Below are 25,196 nucleotides of genomic sequence, written 5' to 3' on the forward strand. Positions count from 1 at the left end.
TAAAAGCCTTACACGCGTTGGGAAATGCAGACGATGTGGTGGTTCCGTGTGTCAATTGGTGGCCCAATGGCTGCACCTGACCCGAGCGCTGCATGCAATATCCCTGATTAAATAGCCATAACGTGCTTTTAATCAAACACTTAACAGAACACATACACGCCCCCCCCGCCCCCACAGGTGTAGTTATAATATCGTCCAGTTCAAATAAAAAAAAGTTTTAATGAAATGCAGACAGTTGTGCGAGAGGTGCAATATGCGCTCAAAGCAGCACATGCAGGCAAGAGGGGCTCTTAGACTCCCCCCTCCCGCCCCTCCCCAGAAACCAAAGTCCATGTTTTGCACTTCATTAAAGCTCCACGTTCAACCACTTGAGTGTGCAACTTCAAGGAGTATTTCAACAAGCGCTCGACACGTTCTCACCTTTTCAGCGGCACCGCCGTGCAGCACGATGCAGCAATCTGCGAGAAGCGAGCACGAGATAGGAGACGGGACGGGATGGGCCACACGTCCTGCACGGCCTTCCCCTGAGCATGGAACGTTCTGAAAAACACAAAGGCAAATGAGACATGCGCGAGGTCAAATGTGGTGCAGGTCTGAAGAAGAACTTGGAACAGTCAAGCTACACACACACACACACACACACACGCACACACACACACACACACACACACACATGTATATATTATACGTATATTTCTATAAATAAATAAATAAATAAATAAATAAATAAATAAATAAATAAATACATATTAAATTTAAAAAAAATATATATAAATATAAATATATATATATAAATAAATAAATTATATAGATATATAGATAGATAGATATAGATATAGATATATATACACACATACACAATGTTTTTTTTTCTTTACAAAGGTTGGAATTAGGAGAGGTCCAGGCCTGCTCATGCATGTGAGGGAAACGCCTGAACATTCACTTACCGCGGGACAAATAAATGACATGGTTGGCAAACGATTTACAACTTATTTGCGTGTCGATTCTCTGGGGGAAAACAATGAATTTATTTAGGGCTATTTAGGGTTAATTTCTAACCGGAGGATATTTTTTAATTAATGAAAAATGTGTTTAGTTCTATTTCTATTTTCATACGCTGCACTCGATCGTTTTTTTTTTGTTTTTTTTTCTTCTGTGATTTATTTCCAAATGAGCTGAGAGGACGCCCTAGAAAAAAAAAGGGGGGGTTAGGGGGTTCGCTGGACTGAGGAGAGACATTTGGGACGGGTCATCTTGACAAAAAACTAAAAAGAAAGCCTCCTCGGGCTAAAATCCACGAATAAAAAGCCCGGCTACGTCGTCATGCAGTCGTATTATAAATAGGACGATTTGTGTGTCCACATTTAGTGGCGCGCACCAGTGGGCTGAGACAAAAGCAAAAGTCATCCGGAAGTGGCCTCTGCGTTTTAAATAATGACCGTGTCAGCTGCTCAGGTCAGAGAAAGGAACAAAAACAGCACACACGTTGCAAGTGAAAGCGGATGTTCCCATTGTTCCCACTTTCGATCCCGCATGACGCTCCAGAAGGACAACATGAGAGAAACACATGAAACACAAATGACGCTACCGGCAAAATGTGCCACACCACAGATGCTCCAAACTGTGCATGGACTTTACTTTCATAGGACCTACACGCATGCACACACGCACATACACTGCTAAGGAGTGTGTTGGACAGTGCCCCCTAACGGTAGTGTACTACACATCAGCATGCGCGACAAGAAAGGCGGAAATAAAAAGAAATGGACGTGCTTGAAAAGGGCCTGCAGCTTGTTGCCGTCACAAATCGACAATTCAAGTCAAAGGAAGACTACACAATTCACATGAGTATAAAAAAGTGTCGAGCAGCTTGTGGCTCTGCGCGCGCGCACAGACAAATTGGATTTTTTAATATTATATAAATAAATTGCGTCAACAAGCTTAACTAAAAATATGTTCTCATTTACGTTTGACTATTAATAATAATTGTAAAATCAAGAAGATGGGTCTGAGCAAGAAAAAAAAGTGTGCAACGTAAAGTATTTATCAGTGTCGGTATTTTACAGCATGCAATGAAATTAAGGGCGAGCGAGTGCCAGCCTGCTGCCGATCAGCGATCGCAGCAGCACGGCCATGCAGTGTCCGATCCACTTGCCTGCGTGCTCACCGCTTGCAAACTGCCTCCTGTGGCCCACATGAGGCGCATACGTGCAGCCAACCGGTCGGTCGGTCGGCCGGATGGCCGGCCAGCAGCTGCGATTGCCGGACACTTAGGATTATATATGATGTGTATATGTCGAAGGTTTGTCAGCTCTTGCGGGCCATAAAAGCCACTTAAATGACACCACGTGCTTCCCAAGCACCATTCACAGGGCCTGCTCCGGCCAATTGACATAATTATGTAACCTTGTAAACTTGAAAATAGCCCAAAAGAGGGGACTGCGTGGAAGAACCAAGGAAGCAGGATTCAAGACGATGTCAATGTAAAGGCCGCGTTGCAGGGGCCTAAAGTGGACGCCGATTCTTTCCACCAAGCAAGCAACTTTGATTAGGAGTTAGGAGGTGAGTCCTGTTTATTACGCTTATATTTTATCCCTTACAAATTTCTTAAAGCCTCCTGCTGTGCATGCTTATAAAAAAAAAAAAAAAACAGCGCGCGCGCACTGCCGCGTGAAATTGTTGCGTCAAGAGCGTCTTGTAAAAAAGCAACTTTTGCATGGGAAGGGGGAAGTCGGGGAGGGAGTATTATCTCAGGTGGACGAGGGCTTCCCTTCTTTCTCCTGGCAAAACAGGAAACAGTCTGTCTGGAAACGAGGGTGATAAAGTTTTATGAGGGCTTTAAACTTCATTGCGCGTTTGTCACTCGGCTTTTAAGCAGACGAAAAAAAGGTAACGCTTGAAATGAGACCTCACCCACTTTTTCAGCCATTTGATGACATCGCCAGTAGCTTGTCAAATGTCATAAAAGGGGGCTACACAAACAGTGCGTGTAATCATTTTATTAGTTACAGTCAACAGTGAATCGCTGATTCGATTATTCGTCAGGCACCGGAAGTCTAAAGATGACAGCCCCCTCCACACACACAAACACTCACATCACAGTATCATTACACACAGTCGTCTTGGATTACACGCGAGTTCATTCACAATGACACATAGCCGAACGCAGAAAATAACAAAATACATGGAGCACTCTTAAAAAAAACTTTTTTTTTTTTTTTTTAATCACATGACGTTGGAGGTAAAGTTGACGTGGTTTCCTCATCCAAGTTCTAAATAAATTCCATTTAGGAATTCGGTGGACGTTTGGCTCCGCAGCGCCCCTCAACTTCTTGTATAGGCAGCAAATTAATTCATTTAGCAACGCAAACCGATTGATCAGCGTGAGCGAGAGTCAATACATTGGATTCCGAACTGCAACAGCCGACACATAATTGCTGATGGAAGAGTCACGCTGCGGTGTCATGACGTCATTGCTCCCCGCAGTTCATCCGGAGGTCAGACAGCTGCTTGCGCAAAGTGTGTTCGGCATTGCCCTTATTCCTTGACTTTAGTCTTGGAGTCCTTCTTCCATTTCATGCGCCGGTTTTGGAACCAGATCTTGATCTGTCTCTCGTTGAGGCACAGCGTGTGCGCAATCTCAACGCGCCTGCGGCGGCTCAGATAGCGGTTGAAGTGGAACTCCTTCTCCAGCTCCAGAGTCTGGTAGCGGGTGTAGCTCGTCCTCGAGCGCTTGCCCTCCGATTCTGACCGATTGCAAACACAAGTTAGCAACGGGCCAGACGGTCGCGCACAAATTGACGCATGCACGTGACAAAAAAAAAAAAAAAAAAAAGATTGGGCCACCCTTTCTGTTCCTTATCACTCACTAAATAAAAAAATAATAAATAAATAAATAGATATTTTTTTATGTTGAAATAACATGTCAAACACGTTTCTATGGAGACTTGGACTGGCGCAAAACATGTCAAAGGTGCTGTTTGTGGTGGTAACAACCCTTGCGGCATGTTGGATGACTGGTTTGCCCATGCATCTCACAGTTCGGAGGTCATGGGTTCAAATCCACGCTCTGGCTTCCTATTGAAGTTTGCATCCTCTCTTTATACATGTAAGTGACCATGAGGATAATCAGATATAGATACATGTTCACGCAATATATTTACAATTTGGCTGACTCATTGCATCTCGCTAAGCATTTTCATTCGTTGAAAATAGGAAATATTTTTCCATAGTTATATTGTTGAAGTATCGGCTACACACACACACACACACACACACACACACACACACACACACACACGTAAATATATATATATATATATATATATATATATATATATATATATATATATATATATATATATATATATATATATATATATATATATATGTGTGTGTGTGTGTGGGTGTATACACACACACACTCACACACACACGCTCTTAAAAATACTTTGTTAGAAACAACCCAATTTGTGTTAAAAATTGGACCAACCAGGGATGTATAAATGTGTGTGTGTGTGTGTGTGTGTGTATGTGTGTGTATATATATATATATATATATATATATATATATATATATATATATATATATGTGTGTGTATATATATATATGTATATATATATGTTTGTCTTTGTGCAGATGAAATTTGTACATTATAATACAAATACAAATATTTCTTTTGATTTATGGTCATCTATAAATACAAACTATCGTGATGGCTACACGTGTCTAGTATATTTTGACTAAGCGCTAACTTGCTAAAGATAACTTGTAGCATGTTGCTCTGTGCTTCTATAAATCAAATGCTCACAATTGGACTAATCGAGAAAAAGAAGCGTCCATCAAAAGAGACCAATTCGGCTGACATTACGTGCTGATTACGGCTTGGTATACAGTCGATGGAATGTGCAAACCAATATTACAAATGAGTTTCACTCTGTATTTTCTGAGGTACAACAAAACATTATCCCTGAAACAAAATAGTAGCCTACTTATGGAACGCCGGCCTGGCGTCGGCCGGGTCCAAAACCATGCGACTATGAGCATTTCACGAGCTATTATGCCCCGGCTCAATGCCTACGCATGCACTCGGGGGCTGCAGTGCGTGAGTGGGACATTTGGAGCCGTCCCGCCTGCCTGGCTGCAGGGCTCTTTGCAAATCAAGCCTATAGACAAATTTACCGTCAAAGTGTCCACTGTCCATTTGCAGCCCGCAGCCAACTCGTGGCTCTTACACTGTCTGCAAAAGAGTGCCTGGATGCCTATTCAAATCTTTTCGAGGTGAAAAGTTCAGGCTCGGCTAGGGTCAGGTCACTAGTGTTGCCCAGAGTTCAATTGAAGGCTACAGCTTCAAACACACGCACGCAGGCTGATCATGTCAAAGCTGCGCCGAGGAGTTGCTAAAATAGAAGCAATAAAGACAATAATACTTACGGATGAATCTGGAAAATATGATTTGATAATTTTGTCACAATTTGATCCTCCGGCCCAATTACTGCATCATAAATCAGACCCCAGATCACCTCTTCGCCGTAATAGAGCAGCTTTACGAGCAATGGATGCCTTTGTCATAAAATTTATGGCCGCGAGTTTTTATTATTTCCTGCGTTTGGCCTATAAAACTCAAGAAGCAAAGTGGAGAGCGCTGGAAACGAAGCGCGAGCAGCCTGAAAGAGGGACCGAGTTTACCGTGGCTCACGTGCAGTTTGGTCATCCACGGATAAATCTGCGGTCCGTGCTCGTCGCCTCGCTGCGCGCTGGCGCTGGCATTGCGCGAGCCCGTTTGCGCCTTCTCCGCACCGGGGGCGCCTTCCTGCAGGCTCCGGGCGCCGCCGGACTTGGCGCTCCTATCCGGCGCTCTGTCTGCACCGCGGCCGCACGGGAAGCCTCCCGAGCGCTGCGCGACCGGGCCGGAATGCGCGCAAGCCGGCGGCGGCGGGAGGGGAGCCTGCCCCGGGCTGCCTCGTACGCTGCTTTGCATCTCGCCCCGTCCGAGCGAGCCGGCGGATCCTCCGTGACACAGGCTGGACCCGTGCCCCGCCACACTGAAGCCAAACATTGGACAACTTGTCTCGCCCGCCTGCTTCACACAGCAGCTGTCAACATAAGAGCTCATTTTTTACAAAAAAAAAAAAAAAAAGAACCGCTTTACACCTTTAGCAACGAGAAGCTTGCGCTTATTCCCTGATTTGTGTTGATCATTGCTTTTCTTGCTAGCCCAGTTTAGAAGAAGAAGAAGAAGAAAATTGGCCTCTCCTAAAAAAAAAAAAAAAAAATCCAAGATTTATCGGTGGACTAGCCTTTGGTATCTTTTTTTTTTAATCCTTGATCCCATGCGCGCTGCCCAAATATGGCCTATTTGTATGGGATCACGTGCGCATGTTGGCCACTCATAAATTGGCGTTGATACTCAATGGGGATATTGATGAATAGCAAAAACGTGTCCAGTAAACTTTGAGCTGCTGCGGCTGGTGAGTGCGGGGGCGCAAGGCGAGCAGCCTTTCCCCCCAAAAATGGCAGCACAGTAGAACAAGAGCGTCATCTGCTGTTGGGAAGGGGACAGGACGGCCGCGGACGGTCACGCGCGCAATCGAACGCGCTCCCGTCTCATCAAAAGAAAATCAAATAAGAAGGCATGAATCCCGATCTCAATGAAAAAAAAAAAATACAAAACGAGTTGAATTATAGTGTTGCAGCTGCGAGCGTCATCTAATTTTTGAATCAAGCGGAGGTCAAAACATTCAGCACTTCTGGCGTCCATATGAATTTTTGTTTTTGTTTTCTTAATATTCTGCGAATTTCCACAATATTATGACCAAACTAACGTCTTCAAGCATTTGACTTTTTTTGAAACGCCCCGCAACCACACCGTGTTCCCACACAAAACACCTCACGAAAGGCCAACATTTATTTACAAATATTTTATTCCATGATACACAATTATGACAAAACAGGAACTCTCAAAAAAAAAAAAAAAAAAGATGGACGCGTACAAATATATCTCCGAAGGAACTGTGGGTTCGAACAAAAAAGGGTTGGGGTGATAAGCGCCATTTGGTGTTATGCGTTGACTATCAAAGCAACTAAATGCACATTCATCCTTTAAGGATTTGCATAAAATCGTATTCATCTGCATGGTAGAAAAAGTCCTGCTCACAAGCAAAATTTTCTACGTGTGTTTGTGTGTGCGTGTGTGTTTGTGTGCGCGCGCTACAGTTTCTTCGTGCAACGCTCAAGTTTCTGCAAGACTTATGTATACATATTTATCTCTCTCTCGCTATATATAATATATTCAAGTAGTAAATGACACTGTGGCCAAATGAAGGGTCCAACTCTTTCCTTCCGTGGAATGTTGAGACTAACGTAACACTGTATTTGATGAGCAGAGACTTCACAGTGATGCTTTGTTTGCGTGGGGGAGAAATAGATTATACTGGCATTGGAAATAGAAATTAATACTTTTTTTTATTTTCACAATACAAGTGTGACACTGACGAGCTAAAAAAAAAATCAACAAAACAAAAATTACATAAAAGTGATCCAGAGTCACAAGTTTGAGAATGTGGCTGAAATTAGTGGGATGATTTTTTTTTTTTTGCAAGACTCCTCACCCCGGGGTGATATGAGGAAGACGAGGGGGGGAAGCCTTCATGCAGTGGTCCCTTTCAGCTCCATGTTTAGGTAGTAATGTTGGGCTTCTATTTTTCCACGTGGCTCGGACGATAGCCTATTCCTTCTTTTTTTCGTCCTCCTTGTCGTCCTTGGCCGCGCTGCCGTCGCCGCCACCGCCGCGTTCGTCGTCTTGCGTGGCCGCCGTGGATTCGGCTCCCGCCACCGTCGAGCTCAAGTTGCTCTCCTTCTTCCACTTCATGCGCCGGTTTTGGAACCAGATCTTAATCTGGCGCTCGGTTAGGCAGAGCGCGTTGGCGATCTCGATGCGTCTGCGGCGGGTCAGGTAGCGGTTGAAGTGGAACTCTTTCTCCAGCTCCAGAGTTTGGTAGCGCGAGTAGATCTGACGTCCCCTGCGCCTGTCTGACCCGTAGCCCACTCCTGCTGGGGGACAAAGTCGCCCGTTCAGTATGGATAGATAGATTTACAGTATGTATTTATTTGGCGGAGGAGGAGGAGGGGGGGGGGGGGCGGTTGCGTTCCATGCGAGTCCCGCGTCTTGCTGTATCGATAAATAAAAGTAGGGAGCTACAAGTGTTCCGTGCGCCTAAACGCGGGTTGTTTGTTTGCACATGCATGCAAAAGGCCCTGGCCGCCGCATCTACAAGTCAAGGAGATACAGTCATGTTTTATGGGGCCATAAAAAGTAGCTTACTCTCTTGGTGAGACAAATCGTAAAACGGGGCCCATTTCCTGAATTTATTTGCCGCTAGTAAAACTCACCGCTGTGTGAGTTCATGCGCTGCATCCACGGGTAGATGGGGATGTTGCTCTTGTGCTCCTGGGACGCCCTGCCCGGCTCCAGCGGGTAGTCCTGGCCAAGGTGGCTTTGTCCCGCGTTGGCTTGCCTGCAGCTGGGCAGCACGTCCTTGTCCTGCAGGAAGACGTTGGAGCCGTAGTCGTACTGAGCCCGGCCGGAGGAGCCGAACACCACGTTGTCCTGGGGCGAGTAGAAGGGCCCGGCGGCGTAGAGGCGGTGGTGGTGGTGGTTCTGGCTCACGGCGGCGCCGTACGACGAGAAATGCCGCACCGGGTCATAGGTGCTGGAGTTGATGGGCACGTTGGGCAAAACGTCTTGGGCGCCGGAGAGATGGCAGGAGAGCGACGGGTTGGCGAAATAAGAATTCATACCTTGCCTCGTAACCCTCCTCGGCAACTCTCCCCACTTCGTTATCGCTCGCTTTTCAATCTCGCTTCCCACTAAATCTCCCTCCCGCGCGTGTCAGCCAACCACACCTTTCTGCGAGCTCGTCTTCTCTCGGGTTGTTTTCCCCCCCTTTCTTTCTCCTCGTGTACCCCCCCACCCCCGATCGCAGCTCCACTCGGGTGCCTCCCCGCTATTTTGACGATTCGGTATTATTAATTTGCAATCTCCGCTTAAGACGCACAAAGTCGAGCGTTAGAGCAGAGCCTTGGCTCGCTCGCAGACAATATGACAAAGTCAGCTGACGCGGCTCCACCAATGACGAGGCGGCAGAGCGGCAGAAACTGTAGCTTGTAGCCCAGAGCTGGAGCATTTCAGCAAAATGCCGATGAACACTACAAACCGCGCGCGCACACACACTCACACGCACAACCTCGACCAAGGCAGTGTTTACTTTGATAAAAGCAATTGTGACTGGTAATATTCCATTTGAGGGAGAACATTAGCATTCAAATCCCCACCGACACCGAGCTCAGTTGAAAGAGACATATTACGTTAACAAACTCTATGAGGGCTTGTTTTGCCCTCATATATATATATATATATATATATATATATATATATATATATATATATATATATATATATATATATATATATATATATATATATATATATATATATACATATACAATATACATACAAACATATACATATATATTAGATATATTAGTGTGTGTGTGCGTGTGTTTGAACACAAAAGCACACACACACGCATTTTACATTTATTCATGCAGCATGGAAGACTTTTTTCTTTTTTGTCAAGCTTTAGCGTCAAAGTTTCCACGGCGCGATGAATTGTTGGACGTGTGAGCAATTTCCAAAGCTTTTTGCAGTGAACAGGGGGAGGTGGTAAGAATGCGTTTATGGTCTGGCTTGTGTGAGGGCAATAAAACAAGTGACGTTCCCCCAGCTCGCCCAAAACTAGCTATGCAGCAAAGCGAGAAGGCTGCCTGCAGGCACAGAAAAAAAAGTAAGTCCTTTAATGAACATTATGTCTGACACTCTTGCAGAAAAAAAATCCCACACTCGATCCTCAGAAAGAAATTCCGCACACACAAACACACCCGGCCTCTGAGGGGGAGAGTTTCAAAGTAGCTTTGCTGAGTGGTTGCCGTCATACGTGTGCATTCCTGCGCCGTGCAAGAGAGCAAGCAAACTGATGATTATCTTCGTGGCAAATAATGGCTTTGGAAATTGCTTTTGAGGCGCACCACCAACACGCAAAACTTGAGCGATTGTGATTTGGACAACTAAACGGATATTACAATTGCTGCCTACTTTTGTTCTGCCTTGACAAATTGTCTGACAATGAATTAAAAAAAGACTTTTATTTTCATGTAGTTGTCATCACGTAACATAAAAAAATGAGTCAAGAAAATAAAAGAGGTTTTTTTTTTCAATTTTTTATATCGCGAAATAATCCGTCGCGAAGGAAAAGCGCCTTTACGGGCTGCGTTTGTTTGTTGTGGACTTCATTGATTTTGGCGTGCAAGCCTCAGCCGCCCACAAAAGAGACAACAAAGACGAGGAAGTGACTTGCCATAAAACCTTCCTTCCCTTCCCTTCCCCGTATTTGGGGCCATGTGTGAGCGACCATCCGCCTTTACAGCAAATGTTTGCAGCATATGCGTGTCCTCGGGATCGTAGGAGCAACGTCAAAAGATTGCACTGCGGCTTTTATTTATTTTTTCGAAATAATACTGAAACTGCAGTGGAATCCGTCCCCCGTCTCAATTAAACAAATGATTTGAAGTTGTAGCATTTTCCGAGCCCCCGTGCAGCAACCGAGGCAAAATGTGTCAACAAAGAGCGCACACGATCCGGCCCGTAAAGTTTTCGGTTGTAAATAAAAGCTGACGAGGGAAGGCAAAAAGTGAGACTGGAATGCAGCACAATTAGAAAGGTCAGCCTTGCCCTCACTTTGTACGCTTTTATTGCGGCCCAGCAGGCGCGTCAATTGCATGCGCGCCTCCAAAGCAGCCTTTTGCCAGCACTTTCACCACCGCGTCTTTTGCCCGACTTTATCTCGGGAACAAAACAACAACAAAAATCCTCAACCAAAAGGACGCCTCTATAAAAACACTGAATTGAATTACTTTATACATAGCTGCTATTATTATTATTATTATTATTATTATTATTATTATTATTATTATTATTATTATTATCATTATTATTATTATTATTATAAGTACTAGTGCTGTTGTCTGTAGCTCTCCGGTTGGGGGCAGAAGAGCCGTATTGTTATAATTCGTTGAAAATAAAATAACAATAATTATAATAGTAATAATAATAATAATTACTATTATTATTAATATTATTAGTATTATTATCATGATAACAATGTTACTTCAATTGTGAAGCTTTAACAGACCGAGGAGCCAGTTGGACCCATTTGAAACTCAGCTGTTTTTTTCTTTCTTTCTTTTTTTTTTTTTTTTTTTTTTTACTGTGACTTAACATGACACACAGTTATTTTTCTGTCAAGTGTACCATTTCGACATGATCGGTACTGATTAAAACGCAGCAAGGGAGCTTAAGGCTGGTAAGCTCTGATGTTCACTAATAAGGACTAATTGTGTTTGTAACAATGTAAAGGCATCTATAGGCACTTTAGCGTGGCAGGCTGGCCCAATTACGGCCGGAAGTGTTCGACTTTGTGCTCGTTATGCACTCAGGAAGCCAGTACCCAGCGAGCGTCATGTTGATCCACACGTCATAAATTAGGACCATTAGTGGGCAAAAACTTCGGACCTGTCGGGAGTTCTAAATGTGGTGATGGGGACAGATGTACGACTTCAATGGACCTGTATTTAACAACACAAAACGTGGAACAAAAATGGATTAAAAGGGGCCATTTGCTTGTGTGTGTGTGTGTGTGTGTGTGTGTGCAGGCACAAAAGTGGACCATTACAGCAGCAGAGCCTCGCGGGGGGACAACAGACGACTTGCATGGGCGGCTCAGAAGATTCGAAAGGCTTCAAGAAGCACCATTTGACAATAAATACACTTTACTTGCAAGCTCCAAGGACGCGCAAATAGCACACAATTCTAGCTGCATGAGTATAAAATAGCTACTATGAAACACGCACGCGCGCGCGCACACAACCTATGTCGTGTATATTAAGGACATGAAATCGGTTTTAATAATGAATTGAGGCCCAAACACAATGCTGAAAGATATTTCACAGACGCACGCACGCACGCACATTGCAGCTGTTACCCGTCCGTGTATGCTGTGATTTTTTTTTTTTTTTTGTCTACTTCCGTCAGGGAAAAATCTGGAATGCGTTTGATGACTATTTCGATATATATCTTGATCGCTACTGGCTATTTAGAACCACACGCGCACACACACGCACTTCTCATTTGATGGAAACCATGATGACAATTCCTGATGTGAATAAATATGAACGACAATAAAAATGCTCATGCGTCTTGGATACATGCAGAAAGAAACGTAATGTGTGTTGATAAATACAAAGTCGAGTTTCTCCAAGACGGCATTGGAAAAGCTGACCAGCGCGCACACGCGCGTACACACGCACACAAACACACACGTGGGTCAGCTGACATCCGCAGTGAGGCAGCTCAAAACAACCGCTGCCCCGCCCACTTCCCCCCTGCAAAACGGCTGGTCGCTAGGGGGCACTGTAGGGTCCTACCACAACGTCAGCTTGTCTGTGTGATAACACGACGGCAGCCTGTTGGCAGACACTCGAATCTATCAACAACAACGACGACAACAACAATTTATAATCCACCACTCAATAATAATCATGGTAGGTCTTGGAGAAAATGGGGGAAAAGGGGATAAGGCGTCTCCGGCTAATTGCTAGCAGCACAGTGGGCAATAAGCTTTCAAATGCTAAGCCGTGATCGAGTCCACGCAGGTGCTCCTGGCCGTCAGCAGGCTAGCTAGCTCGGCCGCTGTGGCGTGGGGGCTCCCAGAGCTGGGTCATACGCGGCCCCCACGCACCTTGCCGTGATTTCACAGGCATCTGCATCGTCCATCAGGACACGCGCGTCATCCAAATACGAGCAGCAAGAGAAGAGAAATAAAATCGCCGTCCTACCTGAACGGCGTCTCTGCGGGGGCTCCATCTTGCAGGTTGCCCACGCTCGCTCGCTGGCTTGTTGGCTGGCTCGCGCGCGCGCACGCACGCAGCCTATGAGGATGCAGCAATGCAAAAAGTCCATTCGTGCAGCTCGCTTTCCTTCCGTGTTCCGGAGGGAGAAGGGCTGCAGGCTGTCCTCGAGATGCCTGCCTGCGGCGTGAATGCGGCCGAGAGAAGGTGAACGAGCGGCCGAACCTGTTATGTGCATGTCCCCACGTGAGCGTGGAGAAACCGGGGAGCTTTTACACGACTGCAGCCTGCTCTGCTGGCGATTCAAAGGAAGGAGCGGGGAATAGACAACAGCATAAAGTTCATGTTCATAGAGCGTGAGCCACGTGGCTCGCCGCAGCCAATCACGGCTAGCCGTGAGTCGTAAACTTTTATTACTCAGCTGTAAATTTCTCTCTTTAACAACCAGGAATGTTTGCACCCATCTTTGCCATTCCCCCTCTTTCCAGTGCAGCAAATATGCAACACGAAAGAAAAAAAAAAAAAAAAGGAAACGGCCGCAAAAGACGCAGCTCCATTGCGGACATTTGTCCGTCAGTGTGAGGCAAATACTGACACGCTGCAGTCGATATTGTACGCAAAGCAAAGTGTAAGAACGCCATTAGATATAGTTGAGGGCAAATAAACAAGCGCACAAGGAGAGACGAAAGTGGACTGGAATGAGTGCAAGGACCGAGCCAGTTGGAGGCCCCTCACATGACGCAGCGCGTCCAATCATGAGCGCGCACGTTCTCGTCAACTCAGCCAATTAAACAAACTTCAACATGTTTTCACTCAACGATTGTAAATTGCATAACTTTGATGACGAAATTCCTTCAATAGCAATTTCCTAATGCGCCAATATAACCATCAAATTCCAACACGGAGAAAACACAACACTTGAGTAAATTCAATTGGCCAAATAGCAAATCTGAGTCATTTGAAATAGAAACGGAACGACACTCAACTCAAAACGAGCCTCTTCCATTTGACGATGAATAGAATGAGTTGATTTTGCATGGGGAAAGGCCGGCAGCCAGCAGACACAAAAGACGCAAAAAAAAAGAAAAGCCGCATGCGAGTCTTGCCTTTACACCACCAATAAAGTTTACAACAGGTACACTAAAGTTTAGTGCTGAAAATGTCAGCCCTCTGGTGAAAACACGCACGTAAGATATAGGCTGATGTGTACACGCCAAATGTTGCCACAAAAGACAAATCCGGATACAAAATGCAGGCGCATTATATAATGCGTACAACTATCTAAAATAGAACATGCAGAGATTGTACAGGGGATAACAAAATGAATGTAAAAACTGAATGTGTTGATTGGATGGAAGGATTTTTTTTATTTTTTCACACTACAAAAAAAAATAATCTAAAATGCTATATGCGCACTCGTTCTGATGACGTTCGTTTGGTTCTGAATTCAACGGGACACACAACGTCACCAATACAGAAATAAAGAAAACAACTTAACGGCCAAATGTTCAAAACGATCGTTTTGTTTGACTTTTGTAATAGGCACAAAGCCGAAATAATTTGATAAACTACTTGTAAACTCAGTCCAAATGAACTAAATAATTATTTTTAAAACTGTATTATGTGAGTGATTTGACAAAGGGTCATTTTAGTTTGTAGAGAGTTTATGAATGAACCGTCAAGTAGAAAATGATTGAATTCAAACTATCTCAAGGAGGAGGTTATTTGTCTCGAATTTAGGAGGTGCTTGAAACAATCCACGGCAATATTCATAATAAAACAACTCATTTAGAACGCACTTTAACTTGTCGGGAATGGGATCACACCGATTACATTAAGATGAATGTAGTTTTTGCCTATTTTTTTTCAGTTTTATGTTTGCACACACATTTTGCACATATTTGTTTATGTTTGCCCCGACATTATGTTTTGTATCTTTTTTTTTTTTTTACACCAAAGTAGCAATAGCATTTTTTTTCAGTGCAAAGTAAGTTATTTTATTATAAGAGCGCACATGACACGAATTGAACGTAGAGCACGTCAATTGACATTGTCAAATGTGAATAAGGGGGAAGGGAGCAGACAAAAGCATCATTGTTTTAACGTGCAAACACAACAATACGTTTCCACATCTATTCAGTTATTTTGTTCATTGAAAAGCACCAAGTGCCGCTGTAAAGATTCTGTTCGAATCACGGAAATATTTCTGAGCTGTGTGTGTGTTCGAAGCATGAAGGCAGCTTTCTGGGGCTTTGGGCCTGACGTGTGTGAAACCGGCTCACAATTATGCTGCTATACGAACCACACCTTGCTTGCTCGCTACCTTGATAATAACGCAGCCAACGTTTATTCAACTCAAATATTAATAATCTCAAGATTCATTAAAAACGCTCCCTGAAGACAGCAAGTTTTTATTATCTTATTATTAAAGAGATTCATCAAATGGGAGGGGGGGTGCCTGATGCTTTAGATACCTTACACGCTGTGCATCCCCGCTAAAGCTAAATGAAAATATTTTTTAACAGCAACTATATATATATATATATATATTTCTCTTGGTCTGTCCAGTTTTTTTAAAATCAGCACTTTTAAGGGTGTATGTTGATATGAGCTAATTTCTAGGAAAACAATAAAAAGAACAATAATAATAACACGCTCTGTGTTTTATGAGGTGAGAGCCTTAGGCGTTATTCTTGCATGAATTTTAGTGTGTGTGTGTGCGCGAGACAGAGAGAGCGAGCGAGAGAGAGAGCGAGAGAGACAGAGAGAATGAAGGCAATCAATTAGGAGACGCATGTAATAAATAGAAAAGAGGAAAGAAATGATTGTGAGGCATCCTCTTTATTTGTGATTTGACATCAACAATGGTGGGACACAAAGTTGTCTTTCACAGGAGAAACACCATGAAACGAGCGTAATTGTTAACATCAATATATAACAAGACATACACAAAGGTTATATTCAGTGCAAAACAAACAAACAAACAAAAGAAAACCAAAAAGCAAGGAAACAAGCAAAAGAACCTCGTCTATCTATTTCACCAGCACATTGAAATTGAAAGGAAAGAGTGTTGCAGCTCTCTACGCGCAGTCACTGTGCGTTTTCTTGTAGGCAGTTTGAGTTGTTGGGGAACTCGTTTGTGGTTCGTGGCGAGCCGTGCCACGCGTCTCGTCTCGTCTCGACTCGAGTGGCTGCAAGTCTGACTTTTGCAAATTAGGCAGCGTGCGAGCGAGCGGCTCGCAAGTTTAGGTAGTGCCTGCATGCGTGCTAACAACCTCCTCATTGCTTGGCTTCCAACAATTGTCTTCAACAAGTATTGACTAAATGCTACATGTACATAACTTAAGAAAACAAGATCGGTGCGTTGCGCGCGCGCGAGGGTGTGAGGATGGGGGTGGGGTGGGGGGTGTATAACACTTTCAAATAATAATAATAATAATAATAATAAACGTATGAAACCTCTATATTGAGACATCTCTATTGCAATTCTCCCCAGGTTTAGGTAGCATCAAATGATTTCAAACGATTGCAATTTCCTGGTTAAAAAATAAAAAAGCGCGTGTGGGGAGATCGTGACTGTTTTCAGACCATCCGGACTGAAACTGCTTCAATTGACGAGAATGATCCTAATGACAATCCTAAAAGTGGCTGTTTGTACAAATTGCTGCGATGATTGCTGCATGAGAGCACCACTAAAAGCCCTCGCTTGACTTTGAAATGATTTGGGCGCTTTATTTACACTTTTCATCGCGTCGTTGGAACTGATTTTTAATGCAATTGTCCGCCCAAAAGTAGCGCGGCCATTAAAAAAAAAAAAATCATTTATCATGCGTTTTATTTCCCTTTTTGTTTCGTTTTGCAAGGGCAGCAAACGCAATCCAAAACAAGGTTTAAGCGCTTTTTTTGTTTATTTTTTTTCCGAAAATGGGTCATCTCGTTGGATAACGAGAGTTAAATGTGCCTGACGGGAATATTGTTGGAATCCCTGTTGCCACTTGACAAAAGGAAAGGGTGGCCATAAAGATGACGCGCTCGCGACTCCTGCTCCGTTTATGAGACCTCGCTCTCCTTTTTTTTCTTCTCCCTTCTCTTTTTCAGCCCTATAACCATAAAAAGGACCATAAAATCACTCCTTGCTCTCCTCTCGCTCTTCCGCTTCCTTGTCTTCGCCCTCTTCGCCTTCACCGTCCTCGTTGCCCTCCTCCTCAGCTTCAGCCTCCCCCCTCTGACCCGGAAACTTGTCCTTGTTGTTCTCCTTTTTCCACTTCATGCGGCGGTTCTGGAACCAGATTTTCACCTGTCGCTCGGTCAGGCTCAGGGCGTGCGACACCTCGATTCTTCTCTTTCGGGTCAGGTAAGGGTTGAAGAGAAACTCCTTCTCCAGTTCCAGAGTCTGGTAGCGGCTGTACGTTTGCCTGCCGTTGCGTCGTCCTGGCGCTTGAGGGGCAGACACGCAAATTAAAAAGAAAGGGAGACAAAATGAAAATACAACACTAACAACGGCCCCGTTGAAAAGCGTCCGAGTGTCGCAATTTAACATCATTCGTGCGAAGCATATGGGTGTCAAACTCAAGGTCCGGGGGCCATATACGGCCCACCGCATCATTTTATGTGGCCCGCAAAGACGAATTGCGCATGGACTCCATGTGTCAATACTAAAATGACAAATTGTCTTCACTTTTAATTATAGAGAAATTGCCAGCATTTTTAAAATATTTGAACAATTTTTACTATTCTGTGACTTCCAAATTAGTTTGTTGTATAGAATACAAGGTGTTGACAGTCATAAATGCCCTCCGAAGGAAACTATGACTACAATGCGGCCCGAGTCAAAAATTAGTTTGACACCCCTGAATTGTAAAGCCTACAGGCCGCATGAATGATCAATAAACGACCCCCCCAATAATGCCATGCCAGGTGAGTCCAATGAGCTCTTTCCAAAAATGACTCCATTTTGTAGACAGCGTCGTGACGGTGCACTGCAAAATATCGCACGGGAACAAAAAAATTAGCTGTCATGCTACGATCTGTAAATGTGAGCTGTATGGGCATGTGCTGCACTGCAGTGCCGCCTCTACATGTTCTCGCTATGCACAGTCAACACCGACCGACACACGCACACACGCCCGCCCGCCCGCCCGTCCGCCTCCGACAACACATGCACAACCGACGGACACATAATAAGAGCGGAATGCAGATTCTGACCGTGGGGTCGCATCCAGGGGAACATGAGGCTGGGCGAGGAACTTTGATTCAAGTGGCCTTGTCCTTCCCCGGGGTTGGAGCCTGCCGACGATTTACAGTCCGGGTACTGCGCCAGGCTCGCCTCCTGCTGGCTGCCGTACAGCGTTTGCCTCGGCAGGGCTTCGTATCCGTAGAATTTGCCCGCGTCGCTGTGGCACGCCAGTGCGCACGGGTTCTGCTGGTAGCCCGGGTTGGAAATGCCCGCGGTGCCGTGGTGGAAAAAGTCCTGCACATGGTGGGGCGGGTGCTGGAAGCCCGGCGCGGCCGCCCCGGGTCCGTAGACCAGCGTGTGGCTGCGGGCGACGCTCTGTGGGAACCGGCAGTCGTAATAGGTCGGCTCCAGAGACTCGCCGCCTTTGTACTTGGAGAAAAGAGGGTTGACAAAATAGGAGCTCATGTTTGTTTTTGCATCCGGCGCTGCACCTCGCTCTCTCGCGCGCACTCCTTCTCTTTCTCTTTCTCTCGCTCGCTCGGTCGGTCGCGGCTGTGGAGGATCTCGGGGAGGGTGATGGCAGCCTTTTGTTTGGGGCTCCCAAGTCGCACAACACGGCGCGTTACACACGCGCAGAAAGACAAAACCGGAAACTGGAGGAACGCTGCCCCTTCGGACGATCCACGGCAGCTCAGTCGCTCTGAGCCTTTGCTCTCATCGGATGGCTCCCTGCCTGCCTGCCTGCCTGCCTCGGCTGCCTCGGCTGCGTGGGCTGTTGCTGTAGCTGCCGCCGCCTCCGCCGCGCTGCCGCGTCTTGTTGTTTTTCCGCCCCGGCTTTTTGCAGGCTCAAGTCCGGCTCACGGCATGTGTGCGTCTTATCTAAACTTAAAGCTTGGCGTGCAGTCACAGACGCTTGTGCTCTTTTTTCCCCCCTTTTTTTTAGCTTCCCACCCCCACCGCAGGCGCCCCCTCCTCCCCGTCCTCCCCGTCCTCCCCCTCCCTCCCCTCTCCATCCCCTTCATCTTTTCCATAGCGGTCAGACGTGGGGCCCTATACGGATACTGTATATGCACACCTTGGAGGAGCTGCCTGTAATCGTCACTATGTGATCACCTCATCAGCGGATGGCATTTTCAAAAAGTCCAAAATGTGTGTGCCTTGTGCTGCTGCACAAAGGGAACCCCCCTCCCCTTAATAAAGGCTAAGAGGCGCATCATCCACTCACCAGATATAAACGCCATTTTAGCCTTGACCCCCGGTGGGCTGTTCGCGTGAACAATGATATGAGAAAAAGAACAAAAGCCATGTCCAGAAGCACCACTAAGAGAGCAACAAAACAAAAGCACCGCGTGTAGATGTTGCAGAAAACAAGTCCGACACACAAGCCAACATCTCAATTCAAGCGCACCAAGAAGTGCGGTCGGAGCAATTACCACAATCTACAGCGAGTGTAGGAGATAACACGACAGAGAAGAGCTTACTGAAGCTATATATAGCAAGACGCACGCACTATGAGCCCCCGTCAATGGCGTTCTGCACGGCCCCGGTGTAATCGAGTAAAGGGGGCCAAGCGGGGCAGCACACACTTGCACCCGGCGCTGTAAAACACCGACACACGCAAATATAAACACGACCTATGAATAGTAGGTGCCACTCAATGACCCCGTAAAAGCCACCGAGAATAAATCTCCTAGCGTGGAAGAGTTCATAAAATTTTACACTGGATGTTTAGCTGCAATCAGCACTCGCGAGTCCCACTTCAACGCTCGCACTGGCTCGCTCGCTCGCCCGCTCTCTCCAAATATGCCAGCGTGCTTTTTGTGGGGCCACTAACGTTTTATACACATCCTCGTAAAATATGAAAGGCGCGCTGGGTGAATTTATAGACCTTTCACACTCTATAAATATGCAGATTGCCAATCACTGCTACTAACGCGCACACAGACGCGCACGCACACACACAAACGTCTTCGTACAACTGATCAGGTCATTATTATTATTATTATTATTATTATTATTATTATTATTATCATATACTATTATTATATATTATTATTATTATTAGGAGGAGTAGTAGTATTCGTGTTAGTATTTAATAGTTCATAATATTATCAGTACATTCGCAATAGAAATAGTAAATAAAAAAATAATGAAGCAGTGATGATGTTGATATTGCTTTTGGTATATTGTACTAGTATTAGTCATATAGTATTGTAGTCTATTACCTTCACGCGAGTTCTACCAACCTGAAGGCATTTTAGCAGACTTTTCATTTTACAGTACAATTCGAAAATAATCATTTTATTCTATTTCCGTGGTTTCGTGCATTATATACTTTCTCACAAATTTGTGTTAAAATATTTTAGAGAGAACAAACATAGTTTGCTCAATAATACACGAGTCACGGAATAATTCAAATACAAAACTAGGCTCATCTATAAAGTTTAAGTGGAGTTTATGATTCAATTTGTAATCAACGCACTGATCACACATCACAAGGAAATTGTAGTATTAAGTAGAAGCGGCGGCAGAAGCAGCAGCAGAGTCTACTGCATTGTACCAAGAGGCAATGAAATGTTTGGACAGCAACCACCTGGGTGCTTTTTGTCCATGAAATGCGGCGGCTGAGCACGGCGGTCATTTTGCCTTGCCTTCTTTTTTTTTTATGAGGCAAGGGACAAGAAGCAATTCAGCAGAGGCTGCCAGGTTGAAAACGCGGAGCAACAGCGTCATCTAGCGTTCACGCGACCAAACACCTGACAACCTGACTGCAGTCCACCAATCACAAACGCCATAAAGGGGACAACAAAATGTCCCATTTGTTCACGTCAAGTCACAACGTCGCCATTTTGTTGGAATGGGCGCACGACGTCATTTATTAAATGTGATGACCTGCATTTTCATAATTATTTGTCTACGAGTCGCGCATGGAGGGCAGGTGACGTGCTCATTCAGCGCAACAACTATTTTGCCCATTTTATGCTTGTCTAATAGAGCAGTCATATGATGAAGGGCAGGGGAGGGAGGGGGGGAGGACATTGCAGCTGGTCCGTGAGAAAGGGAAGTGGGAGGGGGGGGGGTCGAGGTTTCACTGGAGGTGCGCATGACTCCTTTGAACGAGTCCTGCCGCTGCGTCCATTAAAACCATAAAGTCATTTAGGCCAGACGTCTAGCCAGTCGTTCGAGTTTGCTTTGTTGCTCTGCAGTTGAGACAAATAAGACAGCCCCAGCAAGGTCCAGTTAAAAAAAAAAAAAAAAAAATGCAACCCACACAGCGGCCTTTTTTGTATGCGTGCGGGCGGAAATGCAGACGATTGGCCTTTGGAAAGCGCAGCATCCTGTCCGCATTGTTCTCCGTCACAAAAAGATCATTTAACCTCTTCTCCAACTCGCTTCAAAAATGGAAATTTAGCCCACTGCAACCCTCTCAAGCACAAACTGGGAAAATTTGGGGGGACGATGTCGAAATAACATGCGGACATTGGTCGTATTCTTTTGTCAAAATTAACCTCAACAAGTCAAACTCGTTTCATCCCCTTCCACAATGTTGTGTTTATTATTTAATTAGAGTTAAATGGTGGTTAAAGCTGAGTTGGCCAAGGTGCCTAGCTTGCGCGCCCAAAACACACATGACACTCCTAAAATTGCTGGGTTAAAAACATCCCAACTCGTGTTAAACATTGGACCGACCCAGGAATTTGGGTTTTCGGTTGTTTTGCAAAACAGAAAATAAAAATTGTACAGAAAATGGGTTGTTTTTGTGCAAAACAATCTAGAAAGCGTGGTCAAACTGACCAAATTGAGTTGGTTTTGACCATTTTTTTAAGGCTGCATTGCGAAAAAATGTTCCAAAACAATATATATAATATATATATATATATATATATATATATATATATATATATATATATATATATATATATATATATATATATATATATATATATATATATATATATATATATATATATATAAATAATATATAAATAAATATATTATTATATATATATATATAACTCTCCACACACACATATATATATATATCAATATATATAAATATATACACACACACACTATTATATATTATATATATAATAGTGTGTGTGTGTATGTGCGTGTGTGTGTGTACGTGCGTGCGTGTGCGTGTGTTTGTGTTGTATATTCCAGCCTCTAAATGTTTAAATACGCAAGATTCCGATAATCAAAATAGAACGCAATTGATTTTGGTGATTAAGTTTTTTTATATATATATTTGTAGATCTCCGTCTACACTCTACATTTCAATACAGTCGCAAAAAGATACACAACAACTATCACAAAAATACAAACAAGACAAACAAATGTTTGCAGATGTTTCAAACCTGTACAAAATTCTCCACCTGCAACTTGAAACACGGAAGTTTTTTTCAAATATTCTCTCACTTTGGAGCGCTACGACGCGTCCAAATTGTACTTGGATCATTTCCCTAATAAAAAACAAAACAAAACGTTTTTTTAAGTGTCGATGTTGAAATTGCTTCGTCAATGTTGAAATTGCTTTGTCTTTCTTGCTTTCTTAAAAAAATGACCAGGACAGCGATTTGCGTATAAAAATAACCCGCATGAGTCAGTCCGTCAATGGGGATCGCAAATGATACATTTCACGAGGTGCGGATTTTGTTGGCTGCGTAGGTGCTGTTCAATATCGTGGTCAAGCTCGGACATTATTGCTCCTTGCTGTCGCTTTTCTCCTTGTTCATTTTCTTCATCTTCATCCGCCGGTTCTGGAACCAGATTTTGACCTGCCTCTCGGTCAGGTTGAGGACTCGGGCTACCTCATAGCGGCGGTCCCTGGTGAGGTACATATTGAACAAAAATTCCTTCTCCAGTTCCAAAGTCTGGTACTTGGTGTACGGGCAGCGCTTCTTCCTGGTGGAGCGAGCGTGGATCCAATTTGCCACCGGGTTATCTGCAATCAAAACACAGCAAATGAAAAACCAACGCACAAACCTGCGCATGCACGGGCAGTCATGACACATATGACGCCATGTAGTCCCCAAAACGCCCGATTTGCTTCCCATGCAGTGCTCTTAACTTGTGAAGAACATCGTAAAATACTCAATGCGCTTGTATAGTCACTTTATTGGCCCATAAAGTGGGCCCAGTTCAAGCCTGTACAGGTCCTCGGCCAAACTCGGCCAAAGACGTTCCTCAAATTGCATGGATCTATTCCGATAATTAGCGCAATAAACTGTAAAAACATGACTGGTTTTTTTTTTTTTTTCTTGGGCTGACTGCTGGGCCGCATTAAAATGGCTGAAAGTAACACGGCCGTGTGATCTGCATGTGTTCGCTGTCCAAAATCCTGAATAAATTTGCGATCGGATGATTTTTCTGCACCAAAATTCATTGTACTCCTTCCTGCGGTTGCATGAGGCATGTTTACAACCCCGTCAGGTTTTTATAGCCCCAGTATTATTAGCCCGGTAGCGTTTGTCTTTTATAGTTCCTAAAACTACACATGCCTGCCTGCCTGCAGGAGAAAGGGGGCCAGTGTATCATTTCACTTTACGGACGATGTTGTTCAAAGCGGGGGGCAAAAAAAAGAGAAGCCAGTAAAAAAAGAGCTTGAACTTACTGGGGTCGAGCTCGGGTTTCTCGTCTTTCTGCCTGCCCGCAGCCAGCAGCTCCGAATCGGGCGACGGGAGGCTCTGCAGCGTCTTGTCCCGCACCTCCGACGATGAGCAGTAAAGATAATCCGTGTAGGTCCGCCCGGTGTTCGCCAGGCAATCGGCGGCGGCTCTGTGCTCCGAGAAGGCGTCGGGCTTCAAGGCGTAGTGCCTGCCGTGCCCCGGGTAGCCGTGAAACGGCACCGCGCCCGAAATGGGCTCCAACCACGAGCGCACGTAGCGCGAGTCCGCTGCTGTGCCCAAGTGAGCCTGGTGGCCGTACGGATGATGGTAGACCTGCACCGACGACTGCGAGGGTGCCCACGAGCTGGGGAACACGGCCGGTTTGGCGGCGAAACTGCACGACGGATAGTCGCCTGAGCAATCTGCGACCTGCAGGGACGACGGACGTGCGGGTCCGGACGGGTGCGAGGCGGGTGCCGAGAAGCGAGCAGCCGCAGCCGCCGCCGCAGCCGCCGTAGCTGCCGCCGCCGCCGCTGCGTGCAGGACCTCGTCGCTGTCGTGGCTGATCAGGGAGTCCACGTAATAATTACTAATGGGCCCCGTGGTCGACATGTCGAAGCTTCCCGGACTCGTTTACATGCATCCGATTATTATATGGCCTGTATGCGTACTTTTTTTTTTTTTATCTGCCCATAGAACAATCACGGCAGGTAATTATTTCTCCGAGCTCCGCTGCCTCCCATTGGCTGCCCCTGCGTCACGTGACTGTATTTACCCCACGAAATTCTGCACGGCGGATCAATGCGCCACTTGTCGCGGGACAGCCTTGCGCTTTAATCCGACTAAAGAAGTTCTACGAGCGGACGCTTTCGTGTAATCGAGTGACGACTCCAACTACTGTGGGTTGCTGTTTTTTTTTTTTTTTTTTCTTGAAGTGCGAGGACTAAAACATGGCGAGCAGTGCACAAGGAGGATCTTTGTGCAGACGCAGTGCAGATACATGCGCACACTGCGTATGGAGCTGAGCTTGGCACTATTTGACGGTGTCATCAATCTCTGCCTGGCTCAAAAATCCACCACCGCAGTGAATAATATTACAAGTTGAATATTGCAAGAGCCTCTTTTTAGCCGCTCGTTATCGGCAATTAGGCCTATGACACTGTTTATTGTTTATTTGTTTTTTTACAAGGAGGGCGGTGTTGACAGGAGACAAAGAGAGGAATTGTGACGGCGGACATCGGGATGCGCACAATCTAGTTAGCGCTGTTTTCAAGAGGACCCAAGAACATTTCCTAAAATGGGGATCAGGGGAGACCGCAGTGGTGAAGAGAAGAGGGTCTCGACATTGTTGACAGGCAGCCCACGAGCGCGGCCATGTTCCACATAGTGGCCGTTCATGTTTTAATGCCTACCAATAAATTTTAACGACGACCATTTGATTGTT

General features: G+C 45.1%; 5 protein-coding genes across 6 annotated transcripts in view; all 5 read right to left on the minus strand.

Annotated features, from left to right (window-relative positions):
• hoxc10a (homeobox C10a) overlaps positions 1-25,196 on the minus strand; it is a 49,964-nt gene that overhangs the window by 16,037 nt on the left and 8,731 nt on the right. The window contains exon 3 of the mRNA XM_088401385.1: positions 421-540. The gene's annotated coding sequence lies outside the window, so the exon portion shown is untranslated. The remainder of the gene's footprint in view (positions 1-420; positions 541-25,196) is intronic.
• Positions 2,984-6,395, minus strand: hoxc5a (homeobox C5a). The gene is made up of 2 exons (XM_088401451.1): positions 5,690-6,395; positions 2,984-3,746 (listed from the first exon to the last, which is right to left on the minus strand). Exons 1-2 carry the CDS (start codon positions 6,114-6,116, stop codon positions 3,538-3,540), a joined length of 636 nt encoding a protein of 211 aa, XP_088257577.1. The 5' UTR covers positions 6,117-6,395; the 3' UTR covers positions 2,984-3,537.
• hoxc6a (homeobox C6a) lies at positions 6,906-8,924 on the minus strand. Of its 2 annotated transcripts, none has more exons than XM_088401440.1 (2): positions 8,393-8,924; positions 6,906-8,050 (listed from the first exon to the last, which is right to left on the minus strand). In XM_088401440.1, the coding sequence occupies exons 1-2, from the start codon at positions 8,796-8,798 to the stop codon at positions 7,728-7,730; spliced, it is 729 nt and encodes a 242-aa protein (XP_088257566.1). In that variant the 5' UTR covers positions 8,799-8,924; the 3' UTR covers positions 6,906-7,727. The 2 variants fall into 2 exon arrangements, with proteins under 2 accessions (XP_088257566.1, XP_088257558.1); XM_088401432.1 differs by having other exon boundaries at positions 6,907-8,053.
• On the minus strand, positions 15,787-19,053 carry hoxc8a (homeobox C8a). Its single transcript, XM_088401421.1, has 2 exons — positions 18,170-19,053; positions 15,787-17,401 (listed from the first exon to the last, which is right to left on the minus strand). The coding sequence occupies exons 1-2, from the start codon at positions 18,603-18,605 to the stop codon at positions 17,091-17,093; spliced, it is 747 nt and encodes a 248-aa protein (XP_088257547.1). The 5' UTR covers positions 18,606-19,053; the 3' UTR covers positions 15,787-17,090.
• Positions 22,362-24,712, minus strand: hoxc9a (homeobox C9a). The gene is made up of 2 exons (XM_088401408.1): positions 23,758-24,712; positions 22,362-23,088 (listed from the first exon to the last, which is right to left on the minus strand). The coding sequence occupies exons 1-2, from the start codon at positions 24,362-24,364 to the stop codon at positions 22,844-22,846; spliced, it is 852 nt and encodes a 283-aa protein (XP_088257534.1). The 5' UTR covers positions 24,365-24,712; the 3' UTR covers positions 22,362-22,843.

This window comes from Syngnathus floridae, chromosome 2 (genome assembly GCF_059516105.1).
Source record: "Syngnathus floridae isolate MCC-2025c chromosome 2, RoL_Sflo_1.0, whole genome shotgun sequence".
Lineage (NCBI taxonomy): Eukaryota > Metazoa > Chordata > Actinopteri > Syngnathiformes > Syngnathidae > Syngnathus > Syngnathus floridae.

Excerpts from the sequence above, each read along its gene's own strand:
- hoxc5a (XM_088401451.1), bottom strand. The coding sequence starts at position 6,116 with ATGAGCTCTTATGTTGACAGCTGCTGTGTGAAGCAGGCGGGCGAGACA. Across the intron at positions 3,747-5,689 it reads CAAACTGCACGTGAGCCACG|AATCGGAGGGCAAGCGCTCG; the intron begins GTAAACTCGGTC and ends GCAATCGGTCAG.
- hoxc8a (XM_088401421.1), bottom strand. The coding sequence starts at position 18,605 with ATGAGCTCCTATTTTGTCAACCCTCTTTTCTCCAAGTACAAAGGCGGC. Across the intron at positions 17,402-18,169 it reads CCCCTGGATGCGACCCCACG|CGCCAGGACGACGCAACGGC; the intron begins GTCAGAATCTGC and ends CTGCCCCTCAAG.
- hoxc6a (XM_088401432.1), bottom strand. The coding sequence starts at position 8,798 with ATGAATTCTTATTTCGCCAACCCGTCGCTCTCCTGCCATCTCTCCGGC. Across the intron at positions 8,054-8,392 it reads GCGCATGAACTCACACAGCG|CAGGAGTGGGCTACGGGTCA; the intron begins GTGAGTTTTACT and ends TTTGTCCCCCAG.
- hoxc9a (XM_088401408.1), bottom strand. The coding sequence starts at position 24,364 with ATGTCGACCACGGGGCCCATTAGTAATTATTACGTGGACTCCCTGATC. Across the intron at positions 23,089-23,757 it reads GAAACCCGAGCTCGACCCCA|ATAACCCGGTGGCAAATTGG; the intron begins GTAAGTTCAAGC and ends TTTTGATTGCAG.